This window comes from Mytilus trossulus, chromosome 9 (assembly GCF_036588685.1).
Source record: "Mytilus trossulus isolate FHL-02 chromosome 9, PNRI_Mtr1.1.1.hap1, whole genome shotgun sequence".
Taxonomy (NCBI): Eukaryota; Metazoa; Mollusca; class Bivalvia; order Mytilida; family Mytilidae; genus Mytilus; species Mytilus trossulus.
The window spans coordinates 63,262,917-63,289,666 of record NC_086381.1 but is presented as its reverse complement, the minus strand read 5'-3'; the positions used below and the strand labels follow the sequence as shown (position 1 = coordinate 63,289,666).

Here is a 26,750-nt window from a genome sequence, read left to right as displayed (position 1 = left end):
AAAACACACAAACAGTTCATCTGTTCTATTTTTTAAAGGAATTAACCGGTACAGCTATGTTTAAATTAATTTTAAAAGGAGGAAAAAACTTACCGGCCGACTGTAGTTTCCATCGTTTGCCCTCGTTCTGAGGCGACGTCGCTATTAACGATGATTGAAACAGTAGAAGGGGACGTAATTCTTTTCCCCGCGTTTTTCCGTAACGCTAAAAATTTATATAGAGTTTGTTTTAAAGGAACGAGAATACATTATTACACTGACATATGCTGTTATGAATACAAGCGAGAGAGAGAAAGAGAAAAAAAAAACCCATCACATTATTAGAAAAGAAAAAAATACTTTTCAGAGAACAGACATAAACAAATAAAATAATATGCGATTTATTTTACATGCGCGAGAAGTAGAATTAATTTACAACAATGAGTAAAACTATACAATACATAACATAAAATAATATAGAAAAAGTATTAGAGAATATTTTACTGGGGCTGTTTCTCAGACTATAGAAGGAGCTATTTTTCTATTTTAATTTTCTCCCCGAAATGGGGAGTGAGCCGATCCTGGAGGTACTGCAATACCAGGCCAACTCGTGGCAAGAGCGGTGCAAGCACCTAACATCTCACCTAGTTGCAAAAATCAGTTTAATATCGAAGTACCCACATGGGGTACGTATCAGATATTAAGCTGATAAGAACAGATACTACACTTTGATCTTAGCCAAAAGGCCGAGAAGCGATACTCAAATGTTTCCGAGTTTCCAAAGCCTATAAATCCTATGTCTTACTCAGACACGGTGTTTTAATTTTAAAACAAGCTACACAAATTTTGCAAATGTATATACAAAAAGCACACGAAACACGAGATCTTGCTTTGCTTTAATTACCCAACAGCATGAAACGATTTCTGCATGACAAAACTGGTGTGAAAATAAAAAAAGCGGCTTGTGAAATACGGCAAGTCGCAATAAAAGGGAGAATGCATTTTTAAACGTATGTCATACGTATACGTATTCGTATTTAATCTTAAAGGAGAAGGAAACCCAAATTTTTTTTTTAGCTCAGTTGAAAGAATTATTGTTAATAATAAGGTTTACTGTTTAAAGTTATTCAAAATTATGCTCAGAAATGTCAAACCCGTTAGTTTAAATATAAAAATTTTAAATTTCCCGCCAATTACTGGAGATCGACATTTTGAGGAGCTCTTCTGTATTGGAGAGTACAGAAGTTGAAATTTGCCACGTCATCCCTACTGTTCCGGTCTAACCAGAAGCAACCATATTCATCAAATTTTTCTTTCAACAATACGATATTATGCCGTCTTGTCAAGCTATCAATTGTGTAAATGAAAGAGGAAAGTGTGGGAAGAGCTTTTTTGAAATACCAGATCCGTTAAAATCTAGCGAGAAACGTAAACTCTGCAAACTTTGGATAGATCATTTGCGCAATGATAAACTGAAAATCGAAACTTTTGTGTGGAGTAAAGGCAGAGTTGTTTGTGAGGAACATTTTGAACAAGATTGTTTTGAAAGGAATCTGATGGCTGAATCCCTGGGGTTTAAATCTGGAAGACTCACACTGAAGCCTGGAGCAGTTCCAACCTTAGTAAAACCTGGCCCTGGTGTAGCTGATCGTCAAAAGGAAAGGACTTCTACCAAAATATTTCAGGAGAAGAGACGGAAGGCACAGGTAATTATGAGAATTTACTTGTTTTTCTGTCAGTCTTGTTTCTTCACATGCTTATGGTCCTACAGATAAAATATAGCATTATAGGGGAAAGACTATAGTGCACACAGGACACATGAACACATATGTGGAGGATACAAAAAAGGGGGAGGCTGAGTACTGAATTTCTACACTCGGGATGTTGTACTTTAGGGGATATTTGTAAGCATATCACATAACTTTGTAACTGTACATATATATATATACACCAATTATGAATTATTTTTTATGACCCAATGATGTCACCTGAAAGTTAAAGAGGGGCGAAAGATACCAAAGGGACATTCAAACTCATAAGTAAAAATAAACTGACAAAGCCATGCCTAAAAAGGAAACAGACAAAGAGTACACTAAACACAACATAGAAAACTAAACGAATCCCACCAAAAAGTGGGGGTGATCTCGTGAAAGGGCAGGGGCGGATCCAGCCATTTTAAAAAGAGGGTTCCTAACCCCAGACAAAGGGGCGGTTCCAACTATATGTCCCCATTCAAATTCATTGATCATCCTGAAAAAAGGGGGGTTCCAACCCCCGGACCCCCCCCCCCCCCCTGGATCCGCCATCGAAGTTCACACTTAAAATTTTCATAAAATCCTGTGTCACACACAACACATTATTTAGCGTCTCTTTCAGGGGCGGATGCAGGAATTTTCGAAAGGGGGGTGCTAACCCAGGGCACCCAGGGCAAAGGGGGGGTGCGCACCCCCGGACCAGCCCCCCCCCCCCCTGGATCCGCCACTGTCTTTGACGGACAGAGTGGAGCGGTTATAGACCTGCTTTCCCCGTTGGTGACACAGTTACAAAGATTTCTTAACCCTCTTGCTGCCACACGGACATATGTGTCCATCACTGATAGCTTGCCACACGATCACATATGTCCTTTTCAATGACAAAATCACTGGTTTTAATTTTTATGATTACAAAGCTGTTTCTGAAATAAACTTCCTCATAAATGATATAAAGTAAAATTTGAATATGTAATGTAGCAATTTCTTAATTTGTGTACTTTTTTAAAACAAATCAAATTGTCTGAATTGTAATTTTAAAGACGTCACATTGTGCATTTTGAATTTTGAAAATGAAACAAAATACTGTGAACGTCCTAAACTACATGTATTGTGGCGTACGTAACGTTGTTTGAAATTTGAATCTGGCAAAAAGAGGGTTAAACACAGAAAAATGTGATGCTGACTATATGTTTACATTCTTTGTTTATTTATGATTCGGTTAAAACTAGCTACATTTTGTAGTTAAGACAGGTTTCACTGTAAAATGCAGTAAACACAACATGTTTTGGGGCTCACAATATCTACTCAATGCTATGTGAAGCATTGAAACACATTGTAAATCAGGTACAATGTATCTTGGTGAAAAAAAATAATTTGTGAAATACATGTGATGCATCTAATTAGCTTTTATTGATTTCTATCATGTTTTGTATATATATGTTAAAAAAAGTTGTTTCATGTACTGTACATAAAGTCGTAAGTGTACACTGCATGAAGTGTTAAGTACAGGAACACTTTTTCTTTATTTTTGTAAAAAAAAAAGCTTTTTGATTATTTCAGCTCAGAAGTAGTGTAACTGCCTTTGTAAACACCAAGGAAAAAAGTTCCAACAAAAGGACATTGTCAGAAAGTACAGACAGTAAAGCAACAAAACCAAAGAAGTTCAAAAGTTCAACTGCAGTTCATCCTCAACAGTCAGATGATATTTCATTTGAGGTAATTTGTGTATATTTTATTAATATTTTCATCGCGGCCTACTTATCGTCCAACTGGGGTTAGTATAGTCTGTTGAGTTTACTCGACTGACAATCGAACCCCTCGAGTTTTACCTTTTGAACCTACCCGAGTTAATTCGACATCAACCCTGGGTTGTGGTACAGTGGCGGATCCAGGGGGGGTTCCGGAGGTGCGCACCCCCCCTTTATTTTTGTCGATCAATGCATTTGTATCGGGACATATGTTTTGCACCCCCCCCTTTGCCCTGGGTTAGCACCCCCCCTTTCAAAAATTCCTGCATCCGCCCCTGTGGTAGGATTAGTAGAGTTTCAAAAGGGTGTCAAAAATAAAAATAAAGAAGATTATGCTACAATGACAGACTTTGTTTTTAAATGCAGCATAAAAAAACGGTTAGTAAAAGAAATTTATTTTTCAACTGTATTTTGTCATTTATAGACATTTTTCATGTGTAAAGACTGTCAGTAATGACTTTGTTTAATAATATAAAAAAAAACTAAATTTGGTTACTTCGTTTAGTTTTCTAAGAATGAAATGAAAATTTATTACGAAATGTCATATATACGACAACTAATGCAGTAATGGATAGGCTTTTCGTGAATTTATTACTACCGTACATGAAATATGTTGCTAATTTAAATTAAACGCTTGATAAAAATCGATAAACTACAGACCGGTTCACTGAGTTTCTGTGAAATTTAATGCAGGAACAATTTAAGAAGGGTAAATTCTAATTAGTTGGATTTCTCACGTTGAAGACCCATTGGTGGCATTGAGTTGTTATGTAAATTTTGGTCGGGTTGTTGTCTCTTTGACACATTCTCTGTTTCCATCCTTTATTCTATGTATGTCAATATTGCAATTTGGCCAAATATTAATATAATATGTATGTTTCCTATTACATGCTGAAAATAAATTTTATTTTAAAAAACTTTTTTACATCGTCATAATCTGGGAAAATCCCATTTCCATTATTATCAAGATTCCTACCAGAATTATGCCATAAAAAACCTGTAATTTAATCATTATAGTTCAGATTCCATAAAATCCAAGAATTAAAATTTAAATATGATAAAATATTCAATACATAACTGAAAAACACTGATAATTTACTCATGCACTATAGCCATTAGTGAATTCATGTGTTGTTTGGTCCCCCATTGCATATTTTTCTATCTGAATCCTTGCAAGGTTCTCATTTCTGTCAGTTTTCATATTGACCTCAAACTCATTTCATGGGTCAGTGAACAAGGTGAAGTTTTCTAGGTCAAGTCTATCTCAGATACTATAAGCAATAGGTCTTTTATATTTGGCATGTTTGGTGTATGGAATGATTGTAAGGTGTACATGTCCAACTGACATGTGTCATCTGGCCTTGAACTTATTGTCATGGTTCATTGCAATTGGTCAATGCTTAATTTCTCTGATTTGTACTATTTGTGGTGTATGGAATATTGTATGGTGTGTATGTCTGTCTGGTAGGTGTCAGTTGAACTTTCATGGTTCATTGGTCAAATTTCAATTTCTTTATGAGGTCTGTTTCTGAGATACTTTTAGCAATAGGTTAACTAAATTTGGTGTATGGAATGATTGTATGGCCTACATATAAAAAAGAAGATATGGTATGATTGCCAATGAGACAACTCTCCACAAGAGACCAAAATGACACAGAAATTAACAACCATAGGTCACCGTAAAGCCTTCAACCATGAGCACAGCTCATACCGCATAGTCAGCTATAAAAGGCCCTGAAATGACAATGTAAAACAATTCAAACAAGAAAACTAACGGCCTTATTTATATAAAAAAAGGAAAGAAAAACAAATATGTAACACATAAACAAACGACAACCACGTACATGTCTGTCTGAAAGAGTTTATCTCACATTGAACTCGTGTAAAAAGTGTGTCAACTCTAGTTTTTCTGTAGGGGCATTAAATGTATGCTGATTAAAAAAAATAACATGATTTTATTTTATTTATTGTAGAATGTTCCTGTTCATGCTGAACAACATGATAAATTACCTTTATTGACCATACCAGAAATTCTTCCTTGTGGACATCCATGTGAAGTATGCAGAAAAATTAAAGGAGATGAAAATGTATTGGTTTTTGATCATAGCTACTCAAAATCTAAAGCAGAGGTAGATACGTCTTCAGAAATTCAACATGCCAGTTCTAGTGAAACACCTGCTAAAAAAGACAAACCAATCTTCATTTCTTCTACTCCTTTAAAAACTGATTTTCAAAAATGTGCAGTAGAACCAATTTTTACTCCTGTACATATTTTGGATGAGTCATTTGTAAGTTTGACACAAGAGGATGATCCAGAAGATGTTGATTACAGTCTAAGTGTTGACCAGGTAGAGTCTGATTCAGACAATTTTGAAAATGACATTTCAACATGCTACACCGAAGAGCAGAAGTTAATTAAAGAAAACAAATTTATTGTATTTGAAAGTGCAATTGACACTTTAATCAACAAATTAAAATGCAACATTTGTGAATGTCCGGTTGATCCAGATGACATTGTTAAAGACTTGTCCAATGGAACTGTAATAACCATCACTGCCAATTGTACCAGTGGACACATAGTTGTAAAATGGAGTTCACAACCATTCCTTGGCAAGATGCCAGTTGGAAATTTATTAGTTAGTGCTGCAACATTATTCTGTGGTCAAACATACAGCCACATATCACAGTTTGCAGAATTTTGTAACTTACAATATATTTCACACACCACCTACAACAAAATTCAAAGACAATATTTAATGCCTGTTGTTCAACACACGTGGTCCTTACTGCAAGAAGTAGAGTTAAAGAAAATCAAAGAACAAAATCGCCAGATACGGCTAGCAGGTGATGGAAGGTGTGATTCACCAGGTTTTAGTGCAAAGTATTGCACTTATTCTCTACTTGATATTGAAACCCAACGCATTATTACATTTGTTGTTGTCAAGGTTACTGAAACTGGGTCATCTTCAAAAATGGAAGTTGAAGGTTTTCGAAGATGCATGACTCTTCTGCTTGACATGGGGTTCAGGATTGAGGTGTTAGCTACGGATCGGCATGTTCAGATAAGAAGCATCATGAAGAAGGAATTTCCGGAAGTGCAACATCAGTTTGATGTTTGGCACTTGTGCAAATCGATTAAAAAAAAGCTAACATTGAAGGCTAAAGGGAAAGGTTGCGAAGATTTAAACCATTGGATGAAATCTATTTGTAATCATTTGTGGTGGTGTGCCAGTAATTGTGGTGGAGATAAGGACATTTTGGAAGAAAGCTGGATTTCCATTGTAAATCATACTGTTGATATACACTCTTTTGAGGGTAAATTCTTCAAGCAATGTGCTCACACACCAATTGAACCTGAAGTGTCTGACACTAAAAAATGGCTTGTAAAAGATTCAAAAGCCCATAAGGCATTAAAGGAAGTAGTGTTGGACAAGCGTTTGAGAAAGGACATTCGTCAGCTAAATGAATTTTGTCATACAGGAAATTTAGAAGTTTTTCACAGTCTGTTGCTGAAATATACACCAAAACGCCAGGAATTCGATAATGATCAAATGTGGACACGTACTGCTTTGGCGGTAATTGATCATAATCTTAACCAAAATCGTGGTCAAAAGGTCAACAAAGATGGTGAAAAAGCATACAAATTGGTTTGTCCAAAGGCAACTGGGCAATGGGTGGCAAAGCCAGTGTTTAATAACAAAAATTATCAGTGGGTATTTGCTATGATCGAAAACGTGTTGGTTCAAAAAGAAACAATGACACTGCCAGTAAAGGAAAGGGCACAGGAAGGAAATATTGCTCCTTTGCCTGTTCCCTCAAAATCTGCATTGATTCAGAAACATTTTTCTCGATTTGAAAAATCCAGTTGAATATTTTTCTTGATATAAATATGAAACAACCATTTTACTGGGGGTATTTTTTTGTATCATGCAAGCATCTTTTTTCCCAGCACTGTACATTTGTACAAACATGATAAATTTGTCATTCAGTTCATACATGCAGCATGGTATGAAATCATATAATGTTCTGGTGAGGGTTTTTTTTTTGGAATGATTGATTTAATTTTTGGTGTTTAATGTCACTTTCAACAATGAATAATGAATATTTCAGTTTTATTATGAATATAAGGATTAACTTGACCTCGAGTTTCATACCAGAGGGTTTGGTTAAAGTAATTTGATAATAGATATATACTGTTCATGTACATGATGTATGTTAATGTGATTACAATGATCATTATACACATGTTTTTCTTTAAAAAAATAAATTTATGCCTTCCCAAATGACATACATACATTTTGTACTTACGAATTTCCATATTTTCTATTTCATTTTGGCTTTATCAAATACTTGCATATAATTTAAGCAGAACATGATTTGCAGTACAGGATGCAACCCTCTGGCGCACCTTGAAAAGTCGTAAGGTTGTAAGTCCCTGGCGTGGATGTAATATGCTCGTAAACTTGGCCTGCTGCAAATCATATCTTGCATATAGTTTGGTTGTTAGGTGAAAGGGGGGGGGGAGTTTGATTGTATGTATGTTTTTTGGTGAATTATATCATTAGTATATTCAGTTGTTTTCTTCAATCTCTACACAGCTTAAAGGATAACTACATTTTGTTTATGTAATGATTATGATGATTGTTTGGTGTACATAGTGATCAGGCGGCGGCATTAGCTAACTTCTTAAAAGCTTTATATTTTAGAAGGCGGAAGACTTCATACTTTGTATATAGATGCCTCATGTTACGAACTTTCTGTCAGTCACATGTCCAATGTCCTTGACCTCATTTTCATGGTTCAGTGACTACTTGAAAAAAAAGTTAAGATTTTTTGTAATGTTAAATTCTCTCTTATTATAAGTAATAGGATAACTATATTTGGTATGTGCGTACCTTGCAAGGTCCTCATGCCTGTCAGACAGTTTTCACTGGACCTCGACCTCATTTCATGGATCAGTGAACAAGGTTAAGTTTTGGTGGTCAAGTCCATATTTCAGATACTGTAAGCAGTAGGTCTAGTATATTCGGTGTATGGAAGGACTGTGAGGTGTACATGTCCAACTGGCAGGTGTCATCTGACCTTGACCTCATTTTCATGGTTCAGTGGTTATAGTTAAGTTTTTGTGTTTTGGTCGGTTTTTCTTATACTACATTTGTACTATATGCAATAGGTCTACTATATTTGGTGAATGGAATGATTGTAAGGTGTACATGTCTAGCTGACAGGTGTCATCTGACCTTGACCTCATTTTTATGGTTCAGGGGTCAAAGTTAAGTTTTTGAGTTTTTGGTCTTTTTTTCTAATACTATATGCAATAGGTCAACTATATTTGGTGTATGGAAATATTTTATGATCTATATGTCAGTCATGCAGGTTTTATTTGACCTTGACCTCATTGTCATTGCTCAGAGTAATAAAGCTTAATATTTAGGACTCAACATAATATCAATGATAAGTAAAGAAGGCGAGACATTTCAGCGTGTGCACTCTTGTATGAATAGAGACATTGGTTTTAGACCACTAAAAGTAAAAAAACACATATGAACTACACCAACAAAAGACTACCACTAAACAACAGGCTCCGGACAGGTGCATATATAAATGCAGTAGTTTTTAATAATTATTCAAAGGCAACAGTTTATACAAGTTTATATAATTAACAATATATTATTAGCTTCATACAAAACTATCACATTCATGTATAATTTTTGTGTTTCTTTGCAAATCCTTTGTCATTATGATTTTAAAACATTTCAACAAAACAGTTCTCTCACATCTATAGCAGCTTGAAATCCTGTATAATCATTGTTGTTCTCTGGGAAGGAATCTCTAATGTCTTTGACAACACAAGAAGGAATTACCACCCTTCTTCCTTTTCCAAGTTTTTCTCCTTTAAGCATCCAACAAATGAATTGTCTGTAAGCAACAAGACGGGATTGTCTGTAATAAAATATACAAATGAAAATGAAAGCATCAAATATATGATAGATTTTGGAAAAAATGGATTTATCCAAATTTCAACAGAACTGACAATAATGCATGTAGTTTAATTTATTTCACATGGTCACCAAAGATGAGAAAAGATATATATAGTAACCACTTTACTCCATCTGTCATTCTATCTGTCCAAAAGACATTGGGCATTAATTATGAAAAAGTCTCCCAACATTGAGCATTTGACGACTAGGCAAACAGCAGTCCTCAAAATAAAACATTGAAAACAAGACTGCAACCAGAAACCACTTAACTCGGGGAAAGGCAGGCTGATTCTGCTCAAGAGGTGGTGCTTGATATATGTCTTATATATTAGTACAAATTTGTTGATTTCAGGAAGTCATATTCAAAGAAGAATAGAAAGGGATTGTGGTTATGACATTCAAAAATACATTTTATTAATTTCTGTGTCATTTTGGTCTCTTGTGGAGAGTTGTCTCATGGCAGTCATACAGCATCTTTTTTATATAGTATCATTCCACTTAAAGACACTCGAAAAATCGGAGCAAATATATTTTCTTTTCAATAGAATGAAAGTTATGCTGACATTAATAATAGTCACATTCGGTGTATACAGTTCCAAGTTCAGTTGACCCACTCTGACTCATGGTTCCTGTTAAAGTTTGCATTTGTTGGTGAAAACTTTGAAAAAAAAATGAAAAAAAAAATAGATTTTTTTGTAATTCACTTTTTTTTTTGTCTCATAGTGAGAGAACAATTTCAATTTATAGTAGGCAGTGTTCAAACTCATTATTAATCGACGTGTACTTAATGGGAAATGACAATATTAAAATTTTTGAAGGACCACCTCACCCTACCCCCCCCCCCCCCCCAATATTTTTTTAAATAAATTGTCTCTGTGTCTATTATTTGTGCAGACAACCAGATATAAGTTAGTTTGAAAGGAAACCTTTTTATTTAATTCTGGTTAATAAAACTTTTAAAATGTCCAAAAATTCACCTGTTGCTCAATTCTTCCGGCGCTCGGCCTTGCTGTCCCTTGTACATCATCATCTGAATGTAAGCCAGTGCTAATACATCGGAATTTAAAATTAAGGTGTCATAACTATGGTGCATGGTAATGCAGTTGTGGTCTTCCAAGTTCGGTAGCACCAAATCTGATACCCTACAACAAACATTTTCTTCAAGGGACGGCATTTCCTGACAGTTCCCACACTCGCACCATTCATCCAATGTCTGAACTACAGCTTCAGAAGATGCTAATGCAGCTCTATTTCGATCTTCAAGTTCTTGAACAGTGAGCTCAGGTTCGAAGTTGTAAGCAACAAGACCCATCTGATTTTGGATATTTCCGTTTTCCATCGCGGTACGTGTGTAAATAGAATTAGTTTTGCAAAGTTTCAGATGCTGGAACAGGTAAACCGGAACCGTAGGAGTGACGTCAGGGCTAAAACAATAATGGCTGCCTACATGGAGGCGGGAATTTCAAAATTGATAATTGTAAAATATTGATTTATTTCATAACGGTACACTTTTTTAATACAAACGTTGTTAAAAATATATTTATATAATAATTTTCTATTAATTTATCCAAATTTTTTTTTTTGGTTTCCTTCTCCTTTAAAGGAGAAGGAAACCCAAATTTTTTTTTTAGCTCAGTTGAAAGAATTATTGTTAATAATAAGGTTTACTGTTTAAAGTTATTCAAAATTATGCTCAGAAATGTCAAACCCGTTAGTTTAAATATAAAAATTTTAAATTTCCCGCCAATTACTGGAGATCGACATTTTGAGGAGCTCTTCTGTATTGGAGAGTACAGAAGTTGAAATTTGCCACGTCATCCCTACTGTTCCGGTCTAACCAGAAGCAACCATATTCATCAAATTTTTCTTTCAACAATACGATATTATGCCGTCTTGTCAAGCTATCAATTGTGTAAATGAAAGAGGAAAGTGTGGGAAGAGCTTTTTTGAAATACCAGATCCGTTAAAATCTAGCGAGAAACGTAAACTCTGCAAACTTTGGATAGATCATTTGCGCAATGATAAACTGAAAATCGAAACTTTTGTGTGGAGTAAAGGCAGAGTTGTTTGTGAGGAACATTTTGAACAAGATTGTTTTGAAAGGAATCTGATGGCTGAATCCCTGGGGTTTAAATCTGGAAGACTCACACTGAAGCCTGGAGCAGTTCCAACCTTAGTAAAACCTGGCCCTGGTGTAGCTGATCGTCAAAAGGAAAGGACTTCTACCAAAATATTTCAGGAGAAGAGACGGAAGGCACAGGTAATTATGAGAATTTACTTGTTTTTCTGTCAGTCTTGTTTCTTCACATGCTTATGGTCCTACAGATAAAATATAGCATTATAGGGGAAAGACTATAGTGCACACAGGACACATGAACACATATGTGGAGGATACAAAAAAGGGGGAGGCTGAGTACTGAATTTCTACACTCGGGATGTTGTACTTTAGGGGATATTTGTAAGCATATCACATAACTTTGTAACTGTACATATATATATATACACCAATTATGAATTATTTTTTATGACCCAATGATGTCACCTGAAAGTTAAAGAGGGGCGAAAGATACCAAAGGGACATTCAAACTCATAAGTAAAAATAAACTGACAAAGCCATGCCTAAAAAGGAAACAGACAAAGAGTACACTAAACACAACATAGAAAACTAAACGAATCCCACCAAAAAGTGGGGGTGATCTCGTGAAAGGGCAGGGGCGGATCCAGCCATTTTAAAAAGAGGGTTCCTAACCCCAGACAAAGGGGCGGTTCCAACTATATGTCCCCATTCAAATTCATTGATCATCCTGAAAAAAGGGGGGTTCCAACCCCCGGACCCCCCCCCCCCCCCCTGGATCCGCCATCGAAGTTCACACTTAAAATTTTCATAAAATCCTGTGTCACACACAACACATTATTTAGCGTCTCTTTCAGGGGCGGATGCAGGAATTTTCGAAAGGGGGGTGCTAACCCAGGGCACCCAGGGCAAAGGGGGGGTGCGCACCCCCGGACCCCCCCCCCCCCCCCCCTGGATCCGCCACTGTCTTTGACGGACAGAGTGGAGCGGTTATAGACCTGCTTTCCCCGTTGGTGACACAGTTACAAAGATTTCTTAACCCTCTTGCTGCCACACGGACATATGTGTCCATCACTGATAGCTTGCCACACGATCACATATGTCCTTTTCAATGACAAAATCACTGGTTTTAATTTTTATGATTACAAAGCTGTTTCTGAAATAAACTTCCTCATAAATGATATAAAGTAAAATTTGAATATGTAATGTAGCAATTTCTTAATTTGTGTACTTTTTTAAAACAAATCAAATTGTCTGAATTGTAATTTTAAAGACGTCACATTGTGCATTTTGAATTTTGAAAATGAAACAAAATACTGTGAACGTCCTAAACTACATGTATTGTGGCGTACGTAACGTTGTTTGAAATTTGAATCTGGCAAAAAGAGGGTTAAACACAGAAAAATGTGATGCTGACTATATGTTTACATTCTTTGTTTATTTATGATTCGGTTAAAACTAGCTACATTTTGTAGTTAAGACAGGTTTCACTGTAAAATGCAGTAAACACAACATGTTTTGGGGCTCACAATATCTACTCAATGCTATGTGAAGCATTGAAACACATTGTAAATCAGGTACAATGTATCTTGGTGAAAAAAAATAATTTGTGAAATACATGTGATGCATCTAATTAGCTTTTATTGATTTCTATCATGTTTTGTATATATATGTTAAAAAAAGTTGTTTCATGTACTGTACATAAAGTCGTAAGTGTACACTGCATGAAGTGTTAAGTACAGGAACACTTTTTCTTTATTTTTGTAAAAAAAAAAGCTTTTTGATTATTTCAGCTCAGAAGTAGTGTAACTGCCTTTGTAAACACCAAGGAAAAAAGTTCCAACAAAAGGACATTGTCAGAAAGTACAGACAGTAAAGCAACAAAACCAAAGAAGTTCAAAAGTTCAACTGCAGTTCATCCTCAACAGTCAGATGATATTTCATTTGAGGTAATTTGTGTATATTTTATTAATATTTTCATCGCGGCCTACTTATCGTCCAACTGGGGTTAGTATAGTCTGTTGAGTTTACTCGACTGACAATCGAACCCCTCGAGTTTTACCTTTTGAACCTACCCGAGTTAATTCGACATCAACCCTGGGTTGTGGTACAGTGGCGGATCCAGGGGGGGTTCCGGAGGTGCGCACCCCCCCTTTATTTTTGTCGATCAATGCATTTGTATCGGGACATATGTTTTGCACCCCCCCCTTTGCCCTGGGTTAGCACCCCCCCTTTCAAAAATTCCTGCATCCGCCCCTGTGGTAGGATTAGTAGAGTTTCAAAAGGGTGTCAAAAATAAAAATAAAGAAGATTATGCTACAATGACAGACTTTGTTTTTAAATGCAGCATAAAAAAACGGTTAGTAAAAGAAATTTATTTTTCAACTGTATTTTGTCATTTATAGACATTTTTCATGTGTAAAGACTGTCAGTAATGACTTTGTTTAATAATATAAAAAAAAACTAAATTTGGTTACTTCGTTTAGTTTTCTAAGAATGAAATGAAAATTTATTACGAAATGTCATATATACGACAACTAATGCAGTAATGGATAGGCTTTTCGTGAATTTATTACTACCGTACATGAAATATGTTGCTAATTTAAATTAAACGCTTGATAAAAATCGATAAACTACAGACCGGTTCACTGAGTTTCTGTGAAATTTAATGCAGGAACAATTTAAGAAGGGTAAATTCTAATTAGTTGGATTTCTCACGTTGAAGACCCATTGGTGGCATTGAGTTGTTATGTAAATTTTGGTCGGGTTGTTGTCTCTTTGACACATTCTCTGTTTCCATCCTTTATTCTATGTATGTCAATATTGCAATTTGGCCAAATATTAATATAATATGTATGTTTCCTATTACATGCTGAAAATAAATTTTATTTTAAAAAACTTTTTTACATCGTCATAATCTGGGAAAATCCCATTTCCATTATTATCAAGATTCCTACCAGAATTATGCCATAAAAAACCTGTAATTTAATCATTATAGTTCAGATTCCATAAAATCCAAGAATTAAAATTTAAATATGATAAAATATTCAATACATAACTGAAAAACACTGATAATTTACTCATGCACTATAGCCATTAGTGAATTCATGTGTTGTTTGGTCCCCCATTGCATATTTTTCTATCTGAATCCTTGCAAGGTTCTCATTTCTGTCAGTTTTCATATTGACCTCAAACTCATTTCATGGGTCAGTGAACAAGGTGAAGTTTTCTAGGTCAAGTCTATCTCAGATACTATAAGCAATAGGTCTTTTATATTTGGCATGTTTGGTGTATGGAATGATTGTAAGGTGTACATGTCCAACTGACATGTGTCATCTGGCCTTGAACTTATTGTCATGGTTCATTGCAATTGGTCAATGCTTAATTTCTCTGATTTGTACTATTTGTGGTGTATGGAATATTGTATGGTGTGTATGTCTGTCTGGTAGGTGTCAGTTGAACTTTCATGGTTCATTGGTCAAATTTCAATTTCTTTATGAGGTCTGTTTCTGAGATACTTTTAGCAATAGGTTAACTAAATTTGGTGTATGGAATGATTGTATGGCCTACATATAAAAAAGAAGATATGGTATGATTGCCAATGAGACAACTCTCCACAAGAGACCAAAATGACACAGAAATTAACAACCATAGGTCACCGTAAAGCCTTCAACCATGAGCACAGCTCATACCGCATAGTCAGCTATAAAAGGCCCTGAAATGACAATGTAAAACAATTCAAACAAGAAAACTAACGGCCTTATTTATATAAAAAAAGGAAAGAAAAACAAATATGTAACACATAAACAAACGACAACCACGTACATGTCTGTCTGAAAGAGTTTATCTCACATTGAACTCGTGTAAAAAGTGTGTCAACTCTAGTTTTTCTGTAGGGGCATTAAATGTATGCTGATTAAAAAAAATAACATGATTTTATTTTATTTATTGTAGAATGTTCCTGTTCATGCTGAACAACATGATAAATTACCTTTATTGACCATACCAGAAATTCTTCCTTGTGGACATCCATGTGAAGTATGCAGAAAAATTAAAGGAGATGAAAATGTATTGGTTTTTGATCATAGCTACTCAAAATCTAAAGCAGAGGTAGATACGTCTTCAGAAATTCAACATGCCAGTTCTAGTGAAACACCTGCTAAAAAAGACAAACCAATCTTCATTTCTTCTACTCCTTTAAAAACTGATTTTCAAAAATGTGCAGTAGAACCAATTTTTACTCCTGTACATATTTTGGATGAGTCATTTGTAAGTTTGACACAAGAGGATGATCCAGAAGATGTTGATTACAGTCTAAGTGTTGACCAGGTAGAGTCTGATTCAGACAATTTTGAAAATGACATTTCAACATGCTACACCGAAGAGCAGAAGTTAATTAAAGAAAACAAATTTATTGTATTTGAAAGTGCAATTGACACTTTAATCAACAAATTAAAATGCAACATTTGTGAATGTCCGGTTGATCCAGATGACATTGTTAAAGACTTGTCCAATGGAACTGTAATAACCATCACTGCCAATTGTACCAGTGGACACATAGTTGTAAAATGGAGTTCACAACCATTCCTTGGCAAGATGCCAGTTGGAAATTTATTAGTTAGTGCTGCAACATTATTCTGTGGTCAAACATACAGCCACATATCACAGTTTGCAGAATTTTGTAACTTACAATATATTTCACACACCACCTACAACAAAATTCAAAGACAATATTTAATGCCTGTTGTTCAACACACGTGGTCCTTACTGCAAGAAGTAGAGTTAAAGAAAATCAAAGAACAAAATCGCCAGATACGGCTAGCAGGTGATGGAAGGTGTGATTCACCAGGTTTTAGTGCAAAGTATTGCACTTATTCTCTACTTGATATTGAAACCCAACGCATTATTACATTTGTTGTTGTCAAGGTTACTGAAACTGGGTCATCTTCAAAAATGGAAGTTGAAGGTTTTCGAAGATGCATGACTCTTCTGCTTGACATGGGGTTCAGGATTGAGGTGTTAGCTACGGATCGGCATGTTCAGATAAGAAGCATCATGAAGAAGGAATTTCCGGAAGTGCAACATCAGTTTGATGTTTGGCACTTGTGCAAATCGATTAAAAAAAAGCTAACATTGAAGGCTAAAGGGAAAGGTTGCGAAGATTTAAACCATTGGATGAAATCTATTTGTAATCATTTGTGGTGGTGTGCCAGTAATTGTGGTGGAGATAAGGACATTTTGGAAGAAAGCTGGATTTCCATTGTAAATCATACTGTTGATATACACTCTTTTGAGGGTAAATTCTTCAAGCAATGTGCTCACACACCAATTGAACCTGAAGTGTCTGACACTAAAAAATGGCTTGTAAAAGATTCAAAAGCCCATAAGGCATTAAAGGAAGTAGTGTTGGACAAGCGTTTGAGAAAGGACATTCGTCAGCTAAATGAATTTTGTCATACAGGAAATTTAGAAGTTTTTCACAGTCTGTTGCTGAAATATACACCAAAACGCCAGGAATTCGATAATGATCAAATGTGGACACGTACTGCTTTGGCGGTAATTGATCATAATCTTAACCAAAATCGTGGTCAAAAGGTCAACAAAGATGGTGAAAAAGCATACAAATTGGTTTGTCCAAAGGCAACTGGGCAATGGGTGGCAAAGCCAGTGTTTAATAACAAAAATTATCAGTGGGTATTTGCTATGATCGAAAACGTGTTGGTTCAAAAAGAAACAATGACACTGCCAGTAAAGGAAAGGGCACAGGAAGGAAATATTGCTCCTTTGCCTGTTCCCTCAAAATCTGCATTGATTCAGAAACATTTTTCTCGATTTGAAAAATCCAGTTGAATATTTTTCTTGATATAAATATGAAACAACCATTTTACTGGGGGTATTTTTTTGTATCATGCAAGCATCTTTTTTCCCAGCACTGTACATTTGTACAAACATGATAAATTTGTCATTCAGTTCATACATGCAGCATGGTATGAAATCATATAATGTTCTGGTGAGGGTTTTTTTTTTGGAATGATTGATTTAATTTTTGGTGTTTAATGTCACTTTCAACAATGAATAATGAATATTTCAGTTTTATTATGAATATAAGGATTAACTTGACCTCGAGTTTCATACCAGAGGGTTTGGTTAAAGTAATTTGATAATAGATATATACTGTTCATGTACATGATGTATGTTAATGTGATTACAATGATCATTATACACATGTTTTTCTTTAAAAAAATAAATTTATGCCTTCCCAAATGACATACATACATTTTGTACTTACGAATTTCCATATTTTCTATTTCATTTTGGCTTTATCAAATACTTGCATATAATTTAAGCAGAACATGATTTGCAGTACAGGATGCAACCCTCTGGCGCACCTTGAAAAGTCGTAAGGTTGTAAGTCCCTGGCGTGGATGTAATATGCTCGTAAACTTGGCCTGCTGCAAATCATATCTTGCATATAGTTTGGTTGTTAGGTGAAAGGGGGGGGGGAGTTTGATTGTATGTATGTTTTTTGGTGAATTATATCATTAGTATATTCAGTTGTTTTCTTCAATCTCTACACAGCTTAAAGGATAACTACATTTTGTTTATGTAATGATTATGATGATTGTTTGGTGTACATAGTGATCAGGCGGCGGCATTAGCTAACTTCTTAAAAGCTTTATATTTTAGAAGGCGGAAGACTTCATACTTTGTATATAGATGCCTCATGTTACGAACTTTCTGTCAGTCACATGTCCAATGTCCTTGACCTCATTTTCATGGTTCAGTGACTACTTGAAAAAAAAGTTAAGATTTTTTGTAATGTTAAATTCTCTCTTATTATAAGTAATAGGATAACTATATTTGGTATGTGCGTACCTTGCAAGGTCCTCATGCCTGTCAGACAGTTTTCACTGGACCTCGACCTCATTTCATGGATCAGTGAACAAGGTTAAGTTTTGGTGGTCAAGTCCATATTTCAGATACTGTAAGCAGTAGGTCTAGTATATTCGGTGTATGGAAGGACTGTGAGGTGTACATGTCCAACTGGCAGGTGTCATCTGACCTTGACCTCATTTTCATGGTTCAGTGGTTATAGTTAAGTTTTTGTGTTTTGGTCGGTTTTTCTTATACTACATTTGTACTATATGCAATAGGTCTACTATATTTGGTGAATGGAATGATTGTAAGGTGTACATGTCTAGCTGACAGGTGTCATCTGACCTTGACCTCATTTTTATGGTTCAGGGGTCAAAGTTAAGTTTTTGAGTTTTTGGTCTTTTTTTCTAATACTATATGCAATAGGTCAACTATATTTGGTGTATGGAAATATTTTATGATCTATATGTCAGTCATGCAGGTTTTATTTGACCTTGACCTCATTGTCATTGCTCAGAGTAATAAAGCTTAATATTTAGGACTCAACATAATATCAATGATAAGTAAAGAAGGCGAGACATTTCAGCGTGTGCACTCTTGTATGAATAGAGACATTGGTTTTAGACCACTAAAAGTAAAAAAACACATATGAACTACACCAACAAAAGACTACCACTAAACAACAGGCTCCGGACAGGTGCATATATAAATGCAGTAGTTTTTAATAATTATTCAAAGGCAACAGTTTATACAAGTTTATATAATTAACAATATATTATTAGCTTCATACAAAACTATCACATTCATGTATAATTTTTGTGTTTCTTTGCAAATCCTTTGTCATTATGATTTTAAAACATTTCAACAAAACAGTTCTCTCACATCTATAGCAGCTTGAAATCCTGTATAATCATTGTTGTTCTCTGGGAAGGAATCTCTAATGTCTTTGACAACACAAGAAGGAATTACCACCCTTCTTCCTTTTCCAAGTTTTTCTCCTTTAAGCATCCAACAAATGAATTGTCTGTAAGCAACAAGACGGGATTGTCTGTAATAAAATATACAAATGAAAATGAAAGCATCAAATATATGATAGATTTTGGAAAAAATGGATTTATCCAAATTTCAACAGAACTGACAATAATGCATGTAGTTTAATTTATTTCACATGGTCACCAAAGATGAGAAAAGATATATATAGTAACCACTTTACTCCATCTGTCATTCTATCTGTCCAAAAGACATTGGGCATTAATTATGAAAAAGTCTCCCAACATTGAGCATTTGACGACTAGGCAAACAGCAGTCCTCAAAATAAAACATTGAAAACAAGACTGCAACCAGAAACCACTTAACTCGGGGAAAGGCAGGCTGATTCTGCTCAAGAGGTGGTGCTTGATATATGTCTTATATATTAGTACAAATTTGTTGATTTCAGGAAGTCATATTCAAAGAAGAATAGAAAGGGATTGTGGTTATGACATTCAAAAATACATTTTATTAATTTCTGTGTCATTTTGGTCTCTTGTGGAGAGTTGTCTCATGGCAGTCATACAGCATCTTTTTTATATAGTATCATTCCACTTAAAGACACTCGAAAAATCGGAGCAAATATATTTTCTTTTCAATAGAATGAAAGTTATGCTGACATTAATAATAGTCACATTCGGTGTATACAGTTCCAAGTTCAGTTGACCCACTCTGACTCATGGTTCCTGTTAAAGTTTGCATTTGTTGGTGAAAACTTTGAGAAAAAAATGAAAAAAAAAATAGATTTTTTTGTAATTCACTTTTTTTTTTGTCTCATAGTGAGAGAACAATTTCAATTTATAGTAGGCAGTGTTCAAACTCATTATTAATCGACGTGTACTTAATGGGAAATGACAATATTAAAATTTTTGAAGGACCACCTCACCCTACCCCCCCCCCCAATATTTTTTTAAATAAATTGTCTCTGTGTCTATTATTTGTGCAGACAACCAGATATAAGTTAGTTTGAAAGGAAACCTTTTTATTTAATTCTGGTTAATAAAACTTTTAAAATGTCCAAAAATTCACCTGTTGCTCAATTCTTCCGGCGCTCGGCCTTGCTGTCCCTTGTACATCATCATCTGAATGTAAGCCAGTGCTAATACATCGGAATTTAAAATTAAGGTGTCATAACTATGGTGCATGGTAATGCAGTTGTGGTCTTCCAAGTTCGGTAGCACCAAATCTGATACCCTACAACAAACATTTTCTTCAAGGGACGGCATTTCCTGACAGTTCCCACACTCGCACCATTCATCCAATGTCTGAACTACAGCTTCAGAAGATGCTAATGCAGCTCTATTTCGATCTTCAAGTTCTTGAACAGTGAGCTCAGGTTCGAAGTTGTAAGCAACAAGACCCATCTGATTTTGGATATTTCCGTTTTCCATCGCGGTACGTGTGTAAATAGAATTAGTTTTGCAAAGTTTCAGATGCTGGAACAGGTAAACCGGAACCGTAGGAGTGACGTCAGGGCTAAAACAATAATGGCTGCCTACATGGAGGCGGGAATTTCAAAATTGATAATTGTAAAATATTGATTTATTTCATAACGGTACACTTTTTTAATACAAACGTTGTTAAAAATATATTTATATAATAATTTTCTATTAATTTATCCAAATTTTTTTTTTTGGTTTCCTTCTCCTTTAATCGAACAAAACAACATGACAATTTTAATTCATTCTATGTCCGACGAACGCAGATTTCAAAGCCTTGAAAATTTCATTGATCACAAAATAAATTCAACGCTTTTTCACAATCAGCACGGACTTTTCACTCTGTCGTTTAAATAAAAAACACACAAACAGTTCATCTGTTCTATTTTTTAAAGGAATTAACCGGTACAGCTATGTTTAAATTAATTTTAAAAGGAGGAAAAAACTTACCGGCCGACTGTAGTTTCCATCGTTTGCCCTCGTTCTGAGGCGACGTCGCTATTAACGATGATTGAAACAGTAGAAGGGGACGTAATTCTTTTCCCCGCGTTTTTCCGTAACGCTAAAAATTTATATAGAGTTTGTTTTAAAGGAACGAGAATACATTATTACACTGACATATGCTGTTATGAATACAAGCGAGAGAGAGAAAGAGAAAAAAAAAACCCATCACATTATTAGAAAAGAAAAAAATACTTTTCAGAGAACAGACATAAACAAATAAAATAATATGCGATTTATTTTACATGCGCGAGAAGTAGAATTAATTTACAACAATGAGTAAAACTATACAATACATAACATAAAATAATATAGAAAAAGTATTAGAGAATATTTTACTGGGGCTGTTTCTCAGACTATAGAAGGAGCTATTTTTCTATTTTAATTTTCTCCCCGAAATGGGGAGTGAGCCGATCCTGGAGGTACTGCAATACCAGGCCAACTCGTGGCAAGAGCGGTGCAAGCACCTAACATCTCACCTAGTTGCAAAAATCAGTTTAATATCGAAGTACCCACATGGGGTACGTATCAGATATTAAGCTGATAAGAACAGATACTACACTTTGATCTTAGCCAAAAGGCCGAGAAGCGATACTCAAATGTTTCCGAGTTTCCAAAGCCTATAAATCCTATGTCTTACTCAGACACGGTGTTTTAATTTTAAAACAAGCTACACAAATTTTGCAAATGTATATACAAAAAGCACACGAAACACGAGATCTTGCTTTGCTTTAATTACCCAACAGCATGAAACGATTTCTGCATGACAAAACTGGTGTGAAAATAAAAAAAGCGGCTTGTGAAATACGGCAAGTCGCAATAAAAGGGAGAATGCATTTTTAAACGTATGTCATACGTATACGTATTCGTATTTAATCTTAATCGAACAAAACAACATGACAATTTTAATTCATTCTATGTCCGACGAACGCAGATTTCAAAGCCTTGAAAATTTCATTGATCACAAAATAAATTCAACGCTTTTTCACAATCAGCACGGACTTTTCACTCTGTCGTTTAAATAAAAAACACACAAACAGTTCATCTGTTCTATTTTTTAAAGGAATTAACCGGTACAGCTATGTTTAAATTAATTTTAAAAGGAGGAAAAAACTTACCGGCCGACTGTAGTTTCCATCGTTTGCCCTCGTTCTGAGGCGACGTCGCTATTAACGATGATTGAAACAGTAGAAGGGGACGTAATTCTTTTCCCCGCGTTTTTCCGTAACGCTAAAAATTTATATAGAGTTTGTTTTAAAGGAACGAGAATACATTATTACACTGACATATGCTGTTATGAATACAAGCGAGAGAGAGAAAGAGAAAAAAAAAAACCCATCACATTATTAGAAAAGAAAAAAATACTTTTCAGAGAACAGACATAAACAAATAAAATAATATGCGATTTATTTTACATGCGCGAGAAGTAGAATTAATTTACAACAATGAGTAAAACTATACAATACATAACATAAAATAATATAGAAAAAGTATTAGAGAATATTTTACTGGGGCTGTTTCTCAGACTATAGAAGGAGCTATTTTTCTATTTTAATTTTCTCCCCGAAATGGGGAGTGAGCCGATCCTGGAGGTACTGCAATACCAGGCCAACTCGTGGCAAGAGCGGTGCAAGCACCTAACATCTCACCTAGTTGCAAAAATCAGTTTAATATCGAAGTACCCACATGGGGTACGTATCAGATATTAAGCTGATAAGAACAGATACTACACTTTGATCTTAGCCAAAAGGCCGAGAAGCGATACTCAAATGTTTCCGAGTTTCCAAAGCCTATAAATCCTATGTCTTACTCAGACACGGTGTTTTAATTTTAAAACAAGCTACACAAATTTTGCAAATGTATATACAAAAAGCACACGAAACACGAGATCTTGCTTTGCTTTAATTACCCAACAGCATGAAACGATTTCTGCATGACAAAACTGGTGTGAAAATAAAAAAAGCGGCTTGTGAAATACGGCAAGTCGCAATAAAAGGGAGAATGCATTTTTAAACGTATGTCATACGTATACGTATTCGTATTTAATCTTAATCGAACAAAACAACATGACAATTTTAATTCATTCTATGTCCGACGAACGCAGATTTCAAAGCCTTGAAAATTTCATTGATCACAAAATAAATTCAACGCTTTTTCACAATCAGCACGGACTTTTCACTCTGTCGTTTAAATAAAAAACACACAAACAGTTCATCTGTTCTATTTTTTAAAGGAATTAACCGGTACAGCTATGTTTAAATTAATTTTAAAAGGAGGAAAAAACTTACCGGCCGACTGTAGTTTCCATCGTTTGCCCTCGTTCTGAGGCGACGTCGCTATTAACGATGATTGAAACAGTAGAAGGGGACGTAATTCTTTTCCCCGCGTTTTTCCGTAACGCTAAAAATTTATATAGAGTTTGTTTTAAAGGAACGAGAATACATTATTACACTGACATATGCTGTTATGAATACAAGCGAGAGAGAGAAAGAGAAAAAAAAAAACCATCACATTATTAGAAAAGAAAAAAATACTTTTCAGAGAACAGACATAAACAAATAAAATAATATGCGATTTATTTTACATGCGCGAGAAGTAGAATTAATTTACAACAATGAGTAAAACTATACAATACATAACATAAAATAATATAGAAAAAGTATTAGAGAATATTTTACTGGGGCTGTTTCTCAGACTATAGAAGGAGCTATTTTTCTATTTTAATTTTCTCCCCGAAATGGGGAGTGAGCCGATCCTGGAGGTACTGCAATACCAGGCCAACTCGTGGCAAGAGCGGTGCAAGCACCTAACATCTCACCTAGTTGCAAAAATCAGTTTAATATCGAAGTACCCACATGGGGTACGTATCAGATATTAAGCTGATAAGAACAGATACTACACTTTGATCTTAGCCAAAAGGCCGAGAAGCGATACTCAAATGTTTCCGAGTTTCCAAAGCCTATAAATCCTATGTCTTACTCAGACACGGTGTTTTAATTTTAAAACAAGCTACACAAATTTTGCAAATGTATATACAAAAAGCACACGAAACACGAGATCTTGCTTTGCTTTAATTACCCAACAGCATGAAACGATTTCTGCATGACAAAACTGGTGTGAAAATAAAAAAAGCGGCTTGTGAAATACGGCAAGTCGCAATAAAAGGGAGAATGCATTTTTAAACGTATGTCATACGTATACGTATTCGTATTTAATCTTAATCGAACAAAACAACATGACAATTTTAATTCATTCTATGTCCGACGAACGCAGATTTCAAAGCCTTGAAAATTTCATTGATCACAAAATAAATTCAACGCTTTTTCACAATCAGCACGGACTTTTCACTCTGTCGTTTAAATAAAAAACACACAAACAGTTCATCTGTTCTATTTTTTAAAGGAATTAACCGGTACAGCTATGTTTAAATTAATTTTAAAAGGAGGAAAAAACTTACCGGCCGACTGTAGTTTCCATCGTTTGCCCTCGTTCTGAGGCGACGTCGCTATTAACGATGATTGAAACAGTAGAAGGGGACGTAATTCTTTTCCCCGCGTTTTTCCGTAACGCTAAAAATTTATATAGAGTTTGTTTTAAAGGAACGAGAATACATTATTACACTGACATATGCTGTTATGAATACAAGCGAGAGAGAGAAAGAGAAAAAAAAAAACCCATCACATTATTAGAAAAGAAAAAAATACTTTTCAGAGAACAGACATAAACAAATAAAATAATATGCGATTTATTTTACATGCGCGAGAAGTAGAATTAATTTACAACAATGAGTAAAACTATACAATACATAACATAAAATAATATAGAAAAAGTATTAGAGAATATTTTACTGGGGCTGTTTCTCAGACTATAGAAGGAGCTATTTTTCTATTTTAATTTTCTCCCCGAAATGGGGAGTGAGCCGATCCTGGAGGTACTGCAATACCAGGCCAACTCGTGGCAAGAGCGGTGCAAGCACCTAACATCTCACCTAGTTGCAAAAATCAGTTTAATATCGAAGTACCCACATGGGGTACGTATCAGATATTAAGCTGATAAGAACAGATACTACACTTTGATCTTAGCCAAAAGGCCGAGAAGCGATACTCAAATGTTTCCGAGTTTCCAAAGCCTATAAATCCTATGTCTTACTCAGACACGGTGTTTTAATTTTAAAACAAGCTACACAAATTTTGCAAATGTATATACAAAAAGCACACGAAACACGAGATCTTGCTTTGCTTTAATTACCCAACAGCATGAAACGATTTCTGCATGACAAAACTGGTGTGAAAATAAAAAAAGCGGCTTGTGAAATACGGCAAGTCGCAATAAAAGGGAGAATGCATTTTTAAACGTATGTCATACGTATACGTATTCGTATTTAATCTTAATCGAACAAAACAACATGACAATTTTAATTCATTCTATGTCCGACGAACGCAGATTTCAAAGCCTTGAAAATTTCATTGATCACAAAATAAATTCAACGCTTTTTCACAATCAGCACGGACTTTTCACTCTGTCGTTTAAATAAAAAACACACAAACAGTTCATCTGTTCTATTTTTTAAAGGAATTAACCGGTACAGCTATGTTTAAATTAATTTTAAAAGGAGGAAAAAACTTACCGGCCGACTGTAGTTTCCATCGTTTGCCCTCGTTCTGAGGCGACGTCGCTATTAACGATGATTGAAACAGTAGAAGGGGACGTAATTCTTTTCCCCGCGTTTTTCCGTAACGCTAAAAATTTATATAGAGTTTGTTTTAAAGGAACGAGAATACATTATTACACTGACATATGCTGTTATGAATACAAGCGAGAGAGAGAAAGAGAAAAAAAAAAACCCATCACATTATTAGAAAAGAAAAAAATACTTTTCAGAGAACAGACATAAACAAATAAAATAATATGCGATTTATTTTACATGCGCGAGAAGTAGAATTAATTTACAACAATGAGTAAAACTATACAATACATAACATAAAATAATATAGAAAAAGTATTAGAGAATATTTTACTGGGGCTGTTTCTCAGACTATAGAAGGAGCTATTTTTCTATTTTAATTTTCTCCCCGAAATGGGGAGTGAGCCGATCCTGGAGGTACTGCAATACCAGGCCAACTCGTGGCAAGAGCGGTGCAAGCACCTAACATCTCACCTAGTTGCAAAAATCAGTTTAATATCGAAGTACCCACATGGGGTACGTATCAGATATTAAGCTGATAAGAACAGATACTACACTTTGATCTTAGCCAAAAGGCCGAGAAGCGATACTCAAATGTTTCCGAGTTTCCAAAGCCTATAAATCCTATGTCTTACTCAGACACGGTGTTTTAATTTTAAAACAAGCTACACAAATTTTGCAAATGTAT

The 26,750-nt window shown here is 35.0% G+C and overlaps 4 protein-coding genes and 6 non-coding genes across 10 annotated transcripts; 2 read left to right on the top strand and 8 right to left on the bottom strand.

The window, feature by feature from the left end:
* Positions 1–544: 544 nt before the first annotated feature.
* Positions 545–737, bottom strand: LOC134685804 (U2 spliceosomal RNA). Its single transcript, XR_010101426.1, has one exon. It is a non-coding gene; the product is annotated as a U2 spliceosomal RNA (small nuclear RNA).
* Positions 738–1,069: 332 nt separating this feature from the next.
* On the top strand, positions 1,070–7,381 carry LOC134683215 (uncharacterized). The gene is made up of 3 exons (XM_063542374.1): positions 1,070–1,685; positions 3,291–3,446; positions 5,452–7,381. The coding sequence occupies exons 1-3, from the start codon at positions 1,311–1,313 to the stop codon at positions 7,345–7,347; spliced, it is 2,427 nt and encodes an 808-aa protein (XP_063398444.1). The 5' UTR covers positions 1,070–1,310; the 3' UTR covers positions 7,348–7,381.
* Positions 7,382–9,114: 1,733 nt separating this feature from the next.
* Positions 9,115–11,025, bottom strand: LOC134683214 (P2X purinoceptor 7-like). The gene is made up of 2 exons (XM_063542373.1): positions 10,437–11,025; positions 9,115–9,421 (listed from the first exon to the last, which is right to left on the bottom strand). Exons 1-2 carry the CDS (start codon positions 10,796–10,798, stop codon positions 9,235–9,237), a joined length of 549 nt encoding a protein of 182 aa, XP_063398443.1. The 5' UTR covers positions 10,799–11,025; the 3' UTR covers positions 9,115–9,234.
* A 60-nt stretch (positions 11,026–11,085) lies between these two features.
* LOC134683213 (uncharacterized) lies at positions 11,086–17,417 on the top strand. Its single transcript, XM_063542371.1, has 3 exons — positions 11,086–11,719; positions 13,327–13,482; positions 15,488–17,417. Exons 1-3 carry the CDS (start codon positions 11,345–11,347, stop codon positions 17,381–17,383), a joined length of 2,427 nt encoding a protein of 808 aa, XP_063398441.1. The 5' UTR covers positions 11,086–11,344; the 3' UTR covers positions 17,384–17,417.
* Positions 17,418–19,150: 1,733 nt separating this feature from the next.
* LOC134683212 (P2X purinoceptor 7-like) lies at positions 19,151–21,092 on the bottom strand. The gene is made up of 2 exons (XM_063542370.1): positions 20,468–21,092; positions 19,151–19,457 (listed from the first exon to the last, which is right to left on the bottom strand). The coding sequence occupies exons 1-2, from the start codon at positions 20,827–20,829 to the stop codon at positions 19,271–19,273; spliced, it is 549 nt and encodes a 182-aa protein (XP_063398440.1). The 5' UTR covers positions 20,830–21,092; the 3' UTR covers positions 19,151–19,270.
* Positions 21,093–21,778: 686 nt separating this feature from the next.
* LOC134685803 (U2 spliceosomal RNA) lies at positions 21,779–21,971 on the bottom strand. Its single transcript, XR_010101425.1, has one exon. It is a non-coding gene; the product is annotated as a U2 spliceosomal RNA (small nuclear RNA).
* A 977-nt stretch (positions 21,972–22,948) lies between these two features.
* On the bottom strand, positions 22,949–23,141 carry LOC134685802 (U2 spliceosomal RNA). Its single transcript, XR_010101424.1, has one exon. It is a non-coding gene; the product is annotated as a U2 spliceosomal RNA (small nuclear RNA).
* A 976-nt stretch (positions 23,142–24,117) lies between these two features.
* On the bottom strand, positions 24,118–24,310 carry LOC134685800 (U2 spliceosomal RNA). Its single transcript, XR_010101422.1, has one exon. It is a non-coding gene; the product is annotated as a U2 spliceosomal RNA (small nuclear RNA).
* Positions 24,311–25,287: 977 nt separating this feature from the next.
* Positions 25,288–25,480, bottom strand: LOC134685799 (U2 spliceosomal RNA). Its single transcript, XR_010101421.1, has one exon. It is a non-coding gene; the product is annotated as a U2 spliceosomal RNA (small nuclear RNA).
* A 977-nt stretch (positions 25,481–26,457) lies between these two features.
* On the bottom strand, positions 26,458–26,650 carry LOC134685798 (U2 spliceosomal RNA). Its single transcript, XR_010101420.1, has one exon. It is a non-coding gene; the product is annotated as a U2 spliceosomal RNA (small nuclear RNA).
* Between the last annotated feature and the right edge of the window lie 100 nt (positions 26,651–26,750).

Bases quoted from the DNA above. Each gene is read 5' to 3' on its own strand.
- LOC134683215 (XM_063542374.1), top strand. From the start codon at position 1,311: ATGCCGTCTTGTCAAGCTATCAATTGTGTAAATGAAAGAGGAAAGTGT. The intron at 1,686-3,290 runs GTAATTATGAGA...TGATTATTTCAG, and splicing joins AGAAGAGACGGAAGGCACAG to CTCAGAAGTAGTGTAACTGC. The intron at 3,447-5,451 runs GTAATTTGTGTA...TATTTATTGTAG, and splicing joins CAGATGATATTTCATTTGAG to AATGTTCCTGTTCATGCTGA.
- LOC134683214 (XM_063542373.1), bottom strand. From the start codon at position 10,798: ATGGAAAACGGAAATATCCAAAATCAGATGGGTCTTGTTGCTTACAAC. The intron at 9,422-10,436 runs GTGAATTTTTGG...ATTTTATTACAG, and splicing joins CCGGAAGAATTGAGCAACAG to ACAATCCCGTCTTGTTGCTT.
- LOC134683213 (XM_063542371.1), top strand. From the start codon at position 11,345: ATGCCGTCTTGTCAAGCTATCAATTGTGTAAATGAAAGAGGAAAGTGT. The intron at 11,720-13,326 runs GTAATTATGAGA...TGATTATTTCAG, and splicing joins AGAAGAGACGGAAGGCACAG to CTCAGAAGTAGTGTAACTGC. The intron at 13,483-15,487 runs GTAATTTGTGTA...TATTTATTGTAG, and splicing joins CAGATGATATTTCATTTGAG to AATGTTCCTGTTCATGCTGA.
- LOC134683212 (XM_063542370.1), bottom strand. From the start codon at position 20,829: ATGGAAAACGGAAATATCCAAAATCAGATGGGTCTTGTTGCTTACAAC. The intron at 19,458-20,467 runs GTGAATTTTTGG...ATTTTATTACAG, and splicing joins CCGGAAGAATTGAGCAACAG to ACAATCCCGTCTTGTTGCTT.